We start from the raw sequence: 16,613 nt of genomic DNA on the forward strand, positions 1-16,613 counted from the left end.
TTATTTTTCTGGTTTTTGAGTTGTTTGTGGCAGGAAGTGCTTTCCAAATTACCCCATCATGGCCTAATGAAGAACTCTTGGTATATCTGAGTCACTTTTGCTTTTTACTTTTGCAGTATTATCCTTAGTGCATGTATTCATGCATCTGTTTTCACCACTGTCTTTTCTCGTTAATGACCTACTTTTGAACCAGTGATTTACTTTTTTATAAATTGAGAATATGACAAAGCACACTACCAAACTGAAAAAATATTCATGCATATTCAAATAACAACAGAGGATAAGAAAATACTTTTTCTGAGGTGATCTGTATTTTGTTACCTTGCATGTTTATTGAGACCAGCTGGTTCCTTAGAGTATATACACATTTCCAAATGCAAAACATAAGAATATGAGAATGTGAATCAAATTAATCTTACTTTTAAAATTTGTTTCCTGTATGGGAACACAATTGTTTCCTTAATTTTTCATCTGAAACTACTATACCACTTATGAATTCCTTGCCTGAACTGCTAGTGACTGAACCTAGAGAAACATTGAGGTAGTACTTAAGAATGCACATTTTGGTAGTAGACCTGTATCTTGGCTCTTACAATTCCAAAAGTTTTTAAAAAAATGTTTGCCAAGTAGTTAAGTGAAATACTGTATTTCATAATGAATTATGCTGATTACTAGTAGGGTGAACATTATATTTTTAAAATAAGCTTTTTGTTTTGAGATAAATGTAGTTACAGGTATATAATTGTAAGAAATAATAAGAGAGTGATTCTGTATACCCTTACACAGTTTTCTCTCATGGTAACATCTTGCACAAATGTGTAACATTTTAAGTCTAGATACTGACGTGGATATAATCCTATGATTTTACTCAGATATTCCCAGTTTTATTTGTATTCATTTGTGTGTGTGTGCGTGCATATTTCATTCTGTGCAGTTTTATCACACCTGTTGTTTCATGTATCTGCCACCACAGTTAAGAAATAGAGTTCTTCACCCCAAAGATCCTTCTCATTGCCCCTTTAACCACACCTACCTCCTTTCTACCTTGGCTCCTCACAACCACCAGTTTGTTCTCCATTTTTATCATTTTGTAATTCCAAGAATGTTTGATAAATGAATCATTTACATTTAAGGTAATTTGATATGTTAGTGACTACGTCTGCTATTTTATTATTTGTTTTCCGTTTGTTTCATTTTCTCGTGCCTCTTTTTCTCTTTACTTGCGTCCTGTGAGTTATGTGAATAATTTTTAGGATTCCATTTTGATGCACTTATATAGTGTTCTTTATAGTATCTCTTTGTATAATTTTGGTAGTATCTTTTGTATAATTTTCCTAGTGGTTGGTCTGGGTATTAAAATACACATATTTGACTTATCACAGTCTACTGGCATCAATGATTTACCACCTCAGGCGAGATGTAGAAACCTTGCTTTCATTTACATCACTTTACCTTTACTTTTCTCACTTTTAAATATCATTATCTTGAGTATCAGATGGTATTATAATTTTTTCCATCATATATTATTAATAAACATCCATGAGAAGGATAATCTATTGTTTTTACTCATATTTCTGCTCTATTTGTTGTTCTGACTTCTTTTCTGATGCTCCAGGCTTCCTTCCTTTATCTTTCTGTTTGAAGAAATTCCTTTAACCATTATTTAAGGAAAGACTACTAATGACAAATTCTTTTATTTTTTTTAAATTTAAGAATTTTTTTCCTTCTTAATTCCTGAAGGATAGTTTCACTGGTGGTAGAATTCATACTTTACAGTTCTTTTTCTCTCCAGCATTTGAAAACAGTTATGTTACTTCTTTTGGGCCTCCATGGTTTCACATGAGAAGTCCACTATTATTAAAATTATTGTTTTCATAGCTAATTTGTCATTTCACTCTGGCTACTTTCAATATTTTTTTCCTTGTCTTTGGTTTTTAGAAGTTTAATTATGAGGTGTCTTGGCATGGATTTCTTTGGGTTTAACCTATTTAAGATTTACTTAGTTTCTTGAATCTGTAGGTTTATGTCTTACGAAATTTGGAAGTATTTGGCCATCATTTCTTTAAAACCTCTGTAAGCCCCCTTTCTTTTTCTTCTACTTCTGGGTTTATGGTGCTACAAATGTGGGATCATTTGTTATTGTCCTAAGGGTCTCTGAGACTCTGTTCACTTTTTCCCCCCAGTCTGTTTTCTCTATTTTTCATATTGGATAAATTTTATTTATTTATTTAATTTATTTTTATTTTTAATTTTTTGTTTATTTTTATAATTTTAACTTTTATTTTAAATTCAGGGGGGCGAATCTAAATGCGGGTTTGTTGCTGTATTGCATGATGCTGAGGTTTGGACTATGATTGATCCTGTCACACAGGTATTGAGCCTAGTACCCAATAGTTACTTTTTCACCCCTTGTCCCCCTCCCTCTCTTAATAAATTTTATTGTTCTATCCTCAGGTTTAACAATTCTTTCCTTTGTCATTTCCACTCTGGTATTGAGCCTATGCAGTTAGTTTTTATTTGTTATTGTAGTTTTTTTAGACTTCTTTTTTTTTTTTTTTTGCTGAGATATTTTTGTTTGTTTCAAGATAATTTGTAATAGTAGTGAGGTTGCAGAGAAAAAGGGATGCTTATACACTGTTGGTGGGAGTGTAAGTTAGTTCAACCATTGTGGAAGACACTGTGGTATTTCTTAAAAACCTAAAGACGGAAATACCATTCAACTCAGCAATCCCATTACTAGGTATATATCCAAAGAAATATATTAACAAATTATTCCATTATAAAGACACATGCACACATATTTTCATTGCAGCACTATTCACAATGGCAAAGAATAAACCTAAATGCCCATCAATGATAGACGGAATAAAGAAAATGTAGTACATATACACAATGGAATATTATGCAGCCACAAAAAACAATGAGATCATGTCTTTTGCAGGGACATGTTTGGAGCTGCAGGCCATTATTCTTTGCAGATTAACACAGGAACAGAAAACCAAATACTGCATGTTCTCACTTATAAGTGGGAGCTACATGATGGAACACATGGATGCATAGAGGTGAAAAACATGCACTGGAGCCTGTTGGAGGTGAATCATGGAAGGAGGGAGAGGATCACGAAAAATAACTAATGGGTACTAGGCTTAATACTTGGATGATGAAATAATCTATACAACAAACTCCCGTGACATAGATTTATCTATGTAACAAACCTGCACTTGTACCCTAGAACTCAAAATAAAAGTTAAAAATATTTATAATTACTTGTTGGAGTATTTTTATCATGACTACTTTAAAATTCTTTTTAGATAATTTTAACATCTGATCCATTCATCTCAGTGTTAGTATTACTTGTCTTTTCTCATTCAAGTTGTGATTTTTCTTGTTGTTGGTATGACAAGGAATTTTTGATTGTATCTTGACATTTTGGGTTTTATAATGGGAGTTTCTGGGTCCTATTTTAAATCTTTTATCTTAGCAGGTAGTCACCTAGTTTGGGTTTTGCATTCAGTTCTCATGGTGAGATCTCCTTTTCCAGTCTTAGGCCTTGTGGGCAAGGGGAGTGCTTTCCCTGCATACTTGCTATTAAGTCGTATTTGGCGGGTCCCTCTTGCTCGTGCTGTTTGGGTCATCTGGTGTTGTCCATGGGACTCTTGTTCAATTTGGGTAAGGAATAAGCCTACCAAAGTAATCTTTTATTGTAAGGATGGGAGTTGAGAAATGCTGGGCCTGAGTAACCTTCTTCTGTTGGGTGAGTGAGTGTCATGTGACACACATCCTCCCTCCAGTCCCTAGCCAGTCTGCCTTCCTCTTTACACTTTTTAGATTTTTTCTTTGGTTGTCTCTTACACAATTTCTAAGGTCTGTGGAGAGGAGCAGGGAAAAATCAGTCTACACTATCCTGTTCCACTTATTAACTTTTAAACGTCTGATGTGTTCTTTAATTTTTCTAGCTTTGAATTTCCTAAGTTGTAAAGAAGAGATAGCAATAATACAACCCTCCAAAGGTTATTATTAAATGAGATAATGAGATAGTTACTGAGAACTGTGCTCTATTAGAGAATGATGCTGCTGTTGATTCCAGGGTTGTTTATTGCACCATTGTTTCTAAGGGCAAATTGAAACCCAAATGAGTAACAATGTAGAGTTATTTAAATAAATTATATATTATCAACACAATGGAATTTAGCTGTTAAAAAAGTAATAAATGGGACACAGAATGATGCCCCAAATGTCTTGTTAAGTGAAACAGTAGTTGCAACATAGTACTTTTTAGGGGTACAAATATATGTATACACACACACACATATACATAAACATATCTATGTACATCATATACATGTGGTTTATATATACTAAAATATTCAGAACTGTAGTTTGAAAATAGTCCGTACAGAACAAATTGTGGAAAGTACCTCTAGGTAGTGGGTTGGGGGAAAGGGTAACTTTTTAACATTTTATACCTCTTAATATTTTTTTGTAAGGATCCAGTTCATCTTTATTAAAGGAAAGTGAATAAAAATATGAAAATCTTTTAGTTCAAATTTATATATATAGTTATAATAAGTGGTTAAAGCATATTAATCAAATTATTTCTGATAAGTTGTCTTTTACATCATTTTTTGGAAATTAACTCCAAAATGTAATGCCCGTTAGTTACGTATGAGTACCACAAAGTTTCTTAACAGGTAAAGTACCAGTGGCTTGGATGACTTTTTTTGATATTTCTATTTTTTATGACCATTGTAGAATCATTTTCTTTACTACCTTAGAATTTTGTAAATGCAAAGAGTTTTTAAGCATTATCATTTTCTATTAGTTGATTTGAGTATTTTCAATGAGCTGACTAGGAAGCCACATTTTAGGTGGCCGGTTAGAGGAAGGATGGATATATGATCTATATGCATAATTAAAAAACAAATAACATATTTTTATATAGCTGCTTTTTAGAATAAATTTTCTAAGGCCAAGAAATTGTGGATTTTTCATATGCATTTCTTAAGAGCATCCCTTGCATATGATTGGTGTTTTTATTAGTGAAACTGCATTGGGAAATGAATCTCTTGTGGATACAGCAAGCAGAGTGGGATTTTAATATTGGAAATTAGTTACAAAAGTGTTAGAAGGACTAGAGATACCAAAGGGAAGGGATCACCCAGAAATCCAGAAGTGCTACATACCTAGGCTGGAGCCTATGATCACATTTGCCAGTGAGCAACTAAACGTACCAGTTTTGCTTCTGAACAGGGAATACCTATTAAGCCAGCACTGCCATTACCTACTGTAATTGCCTTCCTGTTCCTGCTGCTAGAGGCAAAATCAGAATCTTTCCTCTTGCCCTTTAATCTCATACTAGTACTCCCATTGATGGAACCTAATAGTAACACAATTGTCAAGAGAGTCTTGGAAATTTTATTGTTTAGGTTTTCATCCTCCGCAATACAAAGGACTTTATAAAAAGGAAAGTGGGGCTTATATCCAACAAATAAAGGACCAGCACAGTACTAAAAATGTGTTCAATTAATTTAATTTTAGATTGCTAAGGGTAGGGATCTTATCATTTTATCTTTGTAATATCAGTGACTAACTCACATGGTAGGCTCTCATAAAAATATTTGTTAAAATTTTTTTTCAGAGCTATTTATGTAGTATAAGAATAAAGTTTTCTTTTTTCTCTTGCAAACACACAAAATGTTCTTTTTAGTATTTCAGAGTTTAACTTCATCTATGGAAAGACCAGTGTTACTCAACTTCAACCCCAGCACCTAACCTGGCACATATTTAATAAGTGTTTGTTGATTAAATTAATATTAACTCTGCGATATTTACTCATAAAAATATGTCATTGGAATTAACTTGTTGATATTTCTGGTGATATATTAGCTATATTTAAAAATACTACTTGAAATTTACAATGCATTTTCTTTCTGTTGCAGCATCAAACACTTGGCTTGTTCCAGAAACTAAAGGAGCTATTGTACAAGGTGGATATGGCCATACCAGTGTGTATGATGAAATAACAAAGTCCATTTATGTTCATGGAGGGTATAAAGCATTGCCAGGCAACAAATATGGATTGGTTGATGATCTTTATAAATACGAAGTTAACACTAAGACTTGGTGAGTACACAAGATAACACATTTTCTATGTTGCCATTATTATTATGAATGATTGACTTTAAAATGGTTTCTGACATAGAAATACTTACTTTATATGCATTCATTGTAAATGCTGATACTGTCTTAATTTCAGATGAGTAATTTTGTTTACCAGTATGACTTCAATATCATCTGTTCAGGGATTTGCTCTTCTTTGCACTCATTGTCATCTGTAAATTTTAAAAAGCATTTATTTAGTTTCATCATCTAACTTCCTGTGAACTACAGAGCTTATGGCATTTAGGTAAATTTTCACCTTTTGTTGTTATAAACAATGCTGCACTGCACTTCTTGTACTGGTCTTTTCATGTACATATTTAAGAGTTGCTCTAGGGTGCATACTTAAAAGTGAGATTGTTGTATCTGAGAGTATTTATATCCTCAACTTTATCACATGTTGCCGAAGTGCTTTTCAAGTCACTGTGGTAATGTATATATACTTCCACCAACAGGGTATGTGTCCCTGATTCTTCATGTTCTCACCAACACTTGAAAATTGTGAGAATTTTTACTTTTGCCAAGGTGATGGGAGTGAATAGTATTTTAATGTGCATTTTCCTGATTACTATTGTAAACATCTTTTTATGCGTTCACTTAGTGTTGTTTAGTGAATTGCCAATTAATATCCATAATATTCTCTTTGTGGCTGAAATATTATTAATTTTTCATTTATTGATTTTTTGGGTATAGAAGTTTTAAAATAAAATTTTTGTTATTCTAATTTTTCTTTGTAAAATCTGGGAAATGACTTTTTTTTTCTTTTAAGGCACTATACATTCTTTTAAACTTACAGCATGAAGTTACTTTATGTGATCTAAGAAAATACACAGGTTTCCACCAAATCATGATTTCTTCTACCCCCTTCACTTTCATACATATATCCTAATTTCTACCTTTTAAAAAAATATAGAATTATAACACCTTTTTTTCTTTTGGTAATTTTGTTAATTCTTATTTTTTGTCTAATAAAATGCAGTTTTATTCTTTATATTTTTATGTTCATTTTTATTTTGTGTAACTCATAAATAGCATCTTACTTCCTTACATTTCATATTTGTACATTTTTCTCTGACATTTTGCTATGTTAGCAAGTGGAATTGTGGTATAGTGATTAAGGTACTATCAGTCTGTTTCACATTTTAAACATGTATTTTACTTTATTTTATTTATTTATTTGAGATGGAGTTTTTACTCTTGTTGCCCAGGCTGGAATGCAGTGGTGCGATCTCAGCTCACTGCCACCTCCTCCTGCCAAGTTCAAGTGATTCTCCTGCCTCAGCCTCCTGAGTAGCTGGGATTACATGCACGCACCACCATGCCCGGCTAATTTTGTATTTTTAGTACAGATGGGGTTTCACCATGTTGGTCAGCCTGGTCTTGAACTCCTCACCTCAGGTGATCCACCTGCCTCGACCTCCCAGAGTGCCGGGATTATAGGTGTGAGCAACTGTGCCTGGCCCTAAAAATATATTTTAAATGCTATATCATACCAAAAGGGAAGAATAACTTCTGTGTGAAGGAGGCAGTGTAGTTCATAGTAATAATAATGGATATAGCAATGCTCAGGTAAGAAGAATCTTAATAAAAGTGAATGGATAAGAGAGCAGAATTGGATGTTACTTGTGTAAAGTCAAAATGAGAGATTTAGTTGTTGCTCACTACTTGAATGAAATTCGCTCAAATTTTCCACGCTTTTCTACCTGAAAACTTTACATAGTGAAAGTTTTGCCTAGATGAATATATTTATCAGCCTTGGCAATTTGAGTATGTGCACAAATGGCGGTGGATATTTATATTGTAAAACAATTTACTAAAACAATTTGTAAATTATTTTAAATACCTCATTAAAAATATGTTGTAGATGTATGATGCTTTAATATTTTAATGGGTCTTAAATTTCTTAAACACAAAGTTATCAGTGTGCACTAGTTGATTTTTTCATTATCCTTAAAGTTTGTAGTATTCTTTAAGTTTTGATCTTTTTTTAGCTTATTTGTCAAGTTTGCTATTATATATAGATTATATCATCGGTCCCCAACCTTTTTGGCACCAGGGACTGGTTTTGTGGAGACAATTTTTCCACAGACACAGGGAGGGGAGGTGGTTTGTTAATGATTGACGTGCATTATACTTATTGTGCACTTTATTTCTATTGTTATTGCATTATAATATATAATGAAACAATTATATAACTCACCATAATGTAGAATAAGGGCTTGTTTTCCTGCAACTAGATGGTCCCATTCTGGGGGTGATGGGAGACAGTGACACCTAAAGTGTTTTGCCTATGTTCAGTCTACTCTGTAATCTCGTTATGGTTGCTGTCACTGCAGAAAAACTCTGCTTCACAAAGATAGGATGCTGGAAATAGAAGCACGCTTTTTGTTTTTTTGTGGCAATCTCAGGATATTCTGCCTTGACTTTAATTCACAATGTATAGTGATTTGAAGTTGTCTCAAAGATACTTTGAAGGCTCATTTGCGATCTCCTGCAGTTGATCCTCTTCTAACATGGACAAAGTTGATTCACCTGGCTTACTCGCAAATGGGCCGCGAATCCATTCCTTCCCAGTATGGGGGCCTTTTGTAGTTGGGAAGTAATGCTGAAATTCTTCTGTGAGCTGTAATAGTTGTTCATGCACCAGGTGGGAGAAAGAAGGTGCTGGGAGAAAGAACCTCTTCTAATGTTTGAAACATGTCAGAAATTCCAGTGTTTACTTGTCACCCCATAATCCCAGTTTGGCATTGAATGCAGCCACTTTACCTGCCAGCTTGAATGCAGTTGTTATTCTCTCCTGAAGTGACAGAATGAGTTTCTTGAGCAGGTTGAATATGTCACACAAGTAAGCAAGTTTTGCGACCCATTCTGTGTCACTGAAATGTGCTGCCAGTGGTGACTGTTTTTCTAAAAGAAATCTCTGCAGTAGCCCTTGTAAGTCAAAAACTCTGACCAGTGACCCACCTTTAGAAAGCCATCTCACTTCTGTGTATAAGAGAAGACATGCGGTTGGGTGCGGTGGCTCGTGCCTGTAATCCCAACACTTTGGGAGGCCGAGGTGGGTGGATCATGGGGTCAGGAGTTCGAGACAAGCGTAGCCAATATGGCGAAACCCCGTCTATATTAAAAAATGCAAAAATTAGCTGGGCATGGTGGTGCACGCCTGTAGTCCCAGGTACTTAGGAGACTGAGGCAGAAGAATTACTTGAACCCAGGAGGCGGAGGTTGCAGTGAGCCGAGATCGTGCCACTGCACTCCAGCCTGGGTGACAGAGTGAGACTCCATCTCAAAAAGAAAAAAAAAAAAAAAAAAGAAAAGAGAGAAGACATGTGTGCTGTGTACCCATCTCCTCACAGAGCTGTGTGAACAGACGTGAGTTGAGGGCACATACTTTAATGTGGTTGATAATTTTCATCACATCTTGCAAAACATTGTTAAGTTCAGGTGACATTTTTCGCCTAGCCAGCATTTCTTTATTGACGACACAGTGAGTAGACTGACATTCAGAAGCAACCTCTTTGACCCAAGCAGTAAAACCAGAAAGCTGTCCAGTCATGACAACTCCACTTGTGCATATATTGACACAAAATGACCAATTCAGTTTTCCTGATATGTAATCGTTCAAAGATTTGCATACTTCTGCAGCTGTTGTGTTGGTTGTCAACAAAAGTGCACATAATAGTCTGGGCGTGGTGGCTCATGCCTGTGATGCCGGCACTTTGTTTGGCAGAGGCGGGTGGATTGCTTGAGTTTAGGAGTTTGAGACGAGCCTGGCTAACATGGTGAAACCCCATCTCTACTAAAAATATGAAAGTTAGTCAGGCATGATGGCACATGCCTGTAGTCCCAGCTACTTGAGAGACTGAGGTGGGAGGATTGCTTGAACCTGTGAGGTGGAGGCTGTGGTGAGCCGAGATCGTGCCACTGTCCTCCAGCCTGGGTGACAGAGTGAGACCCTGTCTCAAAGAAAAAAAAAAAAGAGAAGGAGAAAGAGAAATGTGCACATAACTTATCCTCATGCACATCCTCCTGAAAAATATATTGCACAAAAACAAACATTGTTGTTTTATTGTCAACATCAGTCGACTCATCAACCTGGATTGCTTACTGAGGTGACTCATTAACAATTGTGCCTCGGTATCCTCTGCTGTTTCATCAATTCATCTAGTTATGGTGCTAGCTGAAAGAGGAACACATGTCACCTTTTGAACTGCAGCCTCTTCTAAAAGACTACAAATGTCTTTAGCAGTAGGCAGGATCAACTCTTCATCAATAGTAAAGGGCTTCTAAGGTTTAGCAATGCTGTTAGCTACTAAGAATGATGCTCTCAGTACAGACCATTTGATGAATGGTGGCTTTCAATAATTGCTTCGGCTCTTCATGTTCACTTTTTTATTTTTCTTTTGAAAAACTCCAAAGGCTTGTTTTTTAATGCAGAGTGCTTGGTCTGCTTGTGGTGAAGCAGTTTTGAAGGTTTCATGGTTTCATTGGATGGCTGGTTGCCATGTATTATACAAAGTGGACTTGGAGAATGTGAATCACCTGTTGTAATGAACCTATAATTTAAGTAGGATTCTTAGTATTTTCTTTGAAATGCAGCTTTCTTTTTGTAGGCAGTCTGAGAGTCTTCTGCTGTCTCATCATTCCCGCTTTTCAAAGAAGCTCTCCATTGACGTTTGTTTTTTACTCAGTTTGGCTGAGGTTTGTTTGTGGACTTACTAAAACTGTAACTGAGACAAGTGTGCAGTGTGGGAAAGAGGTGTGGACAGAAATGGTAAATAAAATAATGGGGGGGGGGGTGCGCAGTGCCCGCATGGACTAAAATAAGTATTAGATTCTGCCTTTAAGCCTGCTACCAGATGCAACTGTACAATTGAAGTACATCACCTCACTTGCCACTATAAAGCCTGCTACCAGATGCAACTTTATTATCATTTACCACTCACTCACTGATAGGGTTTTGATATGAGTCTGCAAGCAATTGATTTAATATGGTCCCTGTGCAGTCAAACCTCTCTGCTAACATTAATCTATATTTACAGCCACTCCCCAGCCCTAGCATTACTACTTCAGCTCCACCTCAGACCATCAAGCATTAGATTCTCATAGGGGTATGCAGTGTAGATCCCTCACATGTGCAGTTTACAATAGGGTTTGCACTCCTATGATAATCTAATGTTGCCACTGATCTGACAGGAGGTGGAGCTCAGGCAGTTATGCAAGTGATGGGGAATGGCTGTAAAGACAGATGAAGCTGTGTTCCCTCACCTGCTACTCACCTCCTGCTCTGCGGCCTGGTTCCTAACAGGGTGCTGAGAACCCCTGGATTATATTGTATGTGATGTCACCATTATGTATCTATTATGTATCAGCATTGTGTATCCACTGTATAGACCTATATTTACTTTTTACCACCTCAGAACTGGTTTCAGTTTTTAGTAGATACGGTTACACAGATAGGGCACTTTGTTAAGATACTAGGAAATGTGTTTTGAGGACTTATTGTTTTTCAGTGGTGAAATGAATTCTTTTGGACTGTTACTTCCCCTGAGAAAAATTAGAAATTTTATTTGCCTAAAACTTGAGAGAACTATCAAAACCATGAGAATTTGTCAAAGATTTAGGAGAGGTACAATGTCAAGGGATACAAGACTGGCATTTTGTGTAATTTTAACCTTGAGACAGTTAGAAATCCTGGAAAATTCCTGAGACACTGAGCAGTCCTTGTGTCAGTCATTATGGAGGAACAAAATTAGATTTCCAGGTGTGAAAGGAAGAGGCGCCTTGATACATACTTAAGGATTTAGTCTGGCCCCTGAGGTTCTAAACCTTACTTGTGATAATTAGCCTACCTTTGAATCATCGCAATCTTTTATTAGATTTTGGTGAAATGCTCATAATGTAGTTAGATGGCAACATAAAAACTAAGTACTTTATTGAGTGAGATAACATCATACAGAGCCTTAAAGTATTTCTTCTATATATCATATACAATATCTGTCACAAACTAAAAAAAAGCTTAGAAGAAGATAAGAAATGAAAAAAAATGCATTGGAAACATACATATAGGATAATGGAGTGTTTTAGACACAAACTTTAAAATAATTATTGTATGTTCAAGGAATTAAAATGTAAGGGAGAGAATATTAGCACAGGACTGGATACTCATACTTATGAATCAAATGGAAATTCTAGAATTGAAAAATACATTGAGTAAATTAAGAATTCCTTGGATGGAATTAACAGCAGATTAGACACAGCTGAAGGGGGAAATACGAAATGGAAGAGAGATCAGAAGGAAACATCCAGATTGAAGTAAAGAAAGACGAAATGATGACCAAAAAAGGACAGAAATAAATACAAGGAAGATGTGGAAATTGTCTAACCCACATGTATCCTAAAAAGATAAATCGGTATCCTAAAAAGAGAAGAGTGAAGACAAGTGTAGAACATTATTTGAAGTGATAATGAATAAGAAATTTTCAAAAGTAACAAAGACATCAAGCCACAGATTAAAGAAGTTCTGTGAGCACCAAGGGGCATAAGTACAAAGAAACTCAGAAATATTATAGTAAAACTGCTGAAGTCAAAACATGAAGACAAAAATTTCAAAGCAGATAGAGGAAAAAGGGCGTATTTTCTTTAAAGGAAGAGCATGAAGACTGACAACTAATTTTTTAACTGAGGAAATGGAATCTAGAATACATGTTTTCAAATAGCTTAAAGACAATAATCATCCATCTAAAATTCTACATAATTAAATATTCTTAAAAATGTAAGCAAAATAAGAGCATTTTTAGAAAAACAACTGAGAGAATTTGACAGTAGTAGGCTTTCAATAAAGGAAATTACAATAAGTGCCATTGAAGTAGAAGAAAAATGATCCTAGATACTGGATGGAATGTAATGAAATTATAGAGATGATTCTAAATGACTATCATATAAAGCTACAGTAATAATAGTGGCTTGCATATACACAAAATTTAAATGCATGGCCCTAATAGCACATAAGTCAGAAAGAGGGGTAAATCAATGTTAAAAAGTCCGAAAGTTGGCCGGGCATGGTGACTCATGCCTGTAATCCTAGCACTTTGGAAGGCTGAGGCAGGCAGATCACTTGAGGTCAGCGGTTTGATACCATCCTGGCCAACATGCAGAAATCCCATCTCCACTAAACATATAAAAAATTAACCAGGCATGGTGGCATGTGCTTGTAGTCCCAGCTACTTGAGAGGCTAAGGCACGAGAATCACTTGAACCCAGGAGGCGGAGGCTGCAGTGAACCGAGATTGCATCGCTGAACTCCAGCCTGGGTGACAGAGACTCTGTCTCAAAAAACAAACAAACAAAAATTCCAATTATACTAGATGTGAGAGACTAAATATTCCAGTTAAAAGCAAAGAAGTTTTGAATTGGATATGAAAACAAAACAGCCATTTGCTGCTTAGAAAAGATAAACCTTAAATAAAAATATTTAGAAAAGTTGAAAGTAAAAGGAAGGCATAACAGTTCTTAATTTATGTATAATTTATAACACAGTGTTGAAATAATGTAAAATTGACCAAACAAAAGAGGACAAAACATAGTGCGATGTTTTTAACCCAATTTTCTTGGTAACTGGTAGTACCAGGGGACCCAAAAAAAACCCAGCAAGAATATAAAACATTTGAATAGCACAATGAACAATTTTGTCTCATTTGATATTTGAGAACATAATATGTTATAATTGAGGCATATACATTGTTTCCAAGAACAAAGGAACTTTCCCAGAATTTACTGTATTCTGGGTTTTAATGCAAGTCTTAACAAATTTAAAAGGATTGAAATAATACAAATTAATAGATCACAGTGAAATAAACACAAAAGTAACTTTTTGGTGATTACATAAAAATAATAAGAAAAACCGTTTTTTATACATATATACACACACACATATATATTATTTTATTTTATTTATTTTATTTTATTTTTTAGACAGAATCTCACTCTGTCACCCAGTCTGGAGTGCAGTGACACAATCTCGGCTCACTGCAACCTCTGCCTCTCGGGTTCAAGCAATTCTCCTGCCTCAGCCTCCTGAGTAGCTGGGACTACAGGCGTGTGCCACTACACCTGGCTAATTTTTTGTATTTTTAGTAGAGGTGGGGTTTCACCCTTTTAGCCAGGATGGTCTTGATCTCTTGACCTCATGATCCGCCCGCCTTGGCCTCCCAAAGTGCTGGGTTTACAAGCATGAGTCACTGCGCCTGGCCAAAAAACCCTAGTATAATTTTCATACTGAAACTTTTCGTACTTAAAATTACTTAACGATGACACATCAAAATGCATGTGATTCAGCTAAGGAGGGACACTTGTAGCACTAAATGCATTTATTAGAAGTGATTTTCTGAAAGTCTGAAAATCAATAGTGTAAGAATCCCCTTGAGAAATTAGAAAAAGAACAGCAGACTGATCCCAAAGAAAGGATAAAGAAAATAAAGACATGATAAAGGAAAGGAACATGAGATAAGAGCATGAATTGATGAAATAGGAAACATGTGATAGAAATGATCCATAAAGCCACCAAAACTCAACAAAGTTAGTTGTTTTTAAAAGTAATAAAATAGGTAAATCCCCACAGAGACTTAGAAACAACGATTACTGAAATAATCCATGCCAAGAATGAAAAGGGATGTCATGACAGATCATATAGAGTTTAAAACTTAGTAAGAACATATGATAAGCAATTGTATGACAGTAAATGTGAAAAAAGTAGATGAACTATGGCAAATTTCTAGAAAAACAAAACTTACCAGAATTGACACATGAACATTGAAATAATCTTATGTCAAATAACTAGAATTTTTAACTGAAACCTTGTTGCCTCAAAATACAGAAGCATACATACAGATGAACAAATAAAAACAAAACAAAACAAATTCTCCAGGCCCTGATCACTTTACTGGTGAATTTTCCCAAATATTTAAGAGATAAGCATTTACGAAATAAATAACATCAATCTTTTGCAAACTTTCTGGAAACAGAAATAATTATGTTGAGATTTATGAGACCAGCATAACCTTGATATAAAAATATGAAAAGGGTGTTACAGGTAAGGAAAATTTTAGTATTATCTTTTCCATGAAGACGATTCCAACAATTTAGAAAGAAAATAATAGATTTTTTGGGTTCATTCAAAGAATATAAGGTTAGCTAAAATTTATAAAATTTGAATAAGAAAATAGAGAAGTAATGATCTGTAATCTTCTTGAAAGATGCAGAAAAAAGTATAGATAAAATTTAACATGTATTTATGATAAAACCTCTAGTGAACTAGGAATGGAAGCAAATCATTTATATGGTAAAATGTACAAAGACACATGAAAACTTTACTGCAAGCATTATGGTGAAATATAGAAAGCTTTCCCTCTAAGATTGGGAATGGGTTAAGGGTGCTCACTATCACCACTTTTATTCAACATTGTATTGCAATTTCCAGCCAGTGTAATAAGGCAGATGTATAATATAATATAATATGTATGTAGGTAATCAGTTGCTGCAAATAACATCAATATAAAAAAATTAATCCAGAGTAATTCTGTATACCAAGAACAGTTTAAACTGATAATTTAAAAGTAATAGAATTTATGTTACTGTCAGAACATTAATAACCTAAGGAATAAATCTAATGACTTATATGCAAGATCTTACACAGAAAACTATAAAATCTTATTGTGAGAAATTAAATAAAATTTAAATATATCTCAGACCAAATTATGACAATTGTTTGAAAAACTCAATGTTATGCAGATGTCTATTGTGCCCAAATTGATCTGTAGATTTAATGTGATCCCAAACAAAATTTTAGCAGGTGTTTTTCTTTTGGAAATTGACATGGTGATTCTAAAATTTACACAAAAATGTGAAGGGTCATTTTTGTATAAATTTTAGAGTCTCTATGTCAATTTCCAAAAGAAAAACTTTAGAAGAACAAAGCTGGAGGACTTTTCTATCCAAATTTTAGAAGAACAAAGCTGGAGGACTTCTCTATCAGATCTCATCACTTATGAAGGTACAATAATTAAGTGTTGTTGCAAATAGGAATTCCACAGACAGATCTATACATGTATGGGCACTTAATCTATGGCAAAGGTGGAACTACAGAGAGCAATTTTTCTTAATAAATTGTTCTGGGCCAATTGGGTGTACAATTGCAAAAAATGAATATTGAGCCCTACCTCACATCATCATAAACAAAGATCTGTTTCAGATCAATTTTAGATCTAAATATGGAAGTACACTAATATTCTAGAATATAACAGAGGCAAATATCTTCATATTCATGAAGAACGATTTTTTTAAATGGAATTTGAGTAGTATTATTAATAAAAGAAAAATGATAGACTGAACTATATTTGTAAGTCTAAAAAATCAGTAAGAACATAAACATTCCATGCTCATGGATCGGAAAAATC

At 34.6% G+C, this 16,613-nt stretch overlaps 1 protein-coding gene across 1 annotated transcript in view; it reads left to right on the top strand.

The window, feature by feature from the left end:
- The window catches only part of ATRNL1 (attractin like 1), an 845,855-nt gene that overhangs the window by 112,888 nt on the left and 716,354 nt on the right, over positions 1-16,613 (top strand). Inside the window, exon 9 of the mRNA XM_030941431.1 lies at positions 5,940-6,123. Coding sequence (XP_030797291.1) covers positions 5,940-6,123 — 184 coding nt within the window. The remainder of the gene's footprint in view (positions 1-5,939; positions 6,124-16,613) is intronic.

This window comes from Rhinopithecus roxellana, chromosome 11 (genome assembly GCF_007565055.1).
Source record: "Rhinopithecus roxellana isolate Shanxi Qingling chromosome 11, ASM756505v1, whole genome shotgun sequence".
Lineage (NCBI taxonomy): Eukaryota > Metazoa > Chordata > Mammalia > Primates > Cercopithecidae > Rhinopithecus > Rhinopithecus roxellana.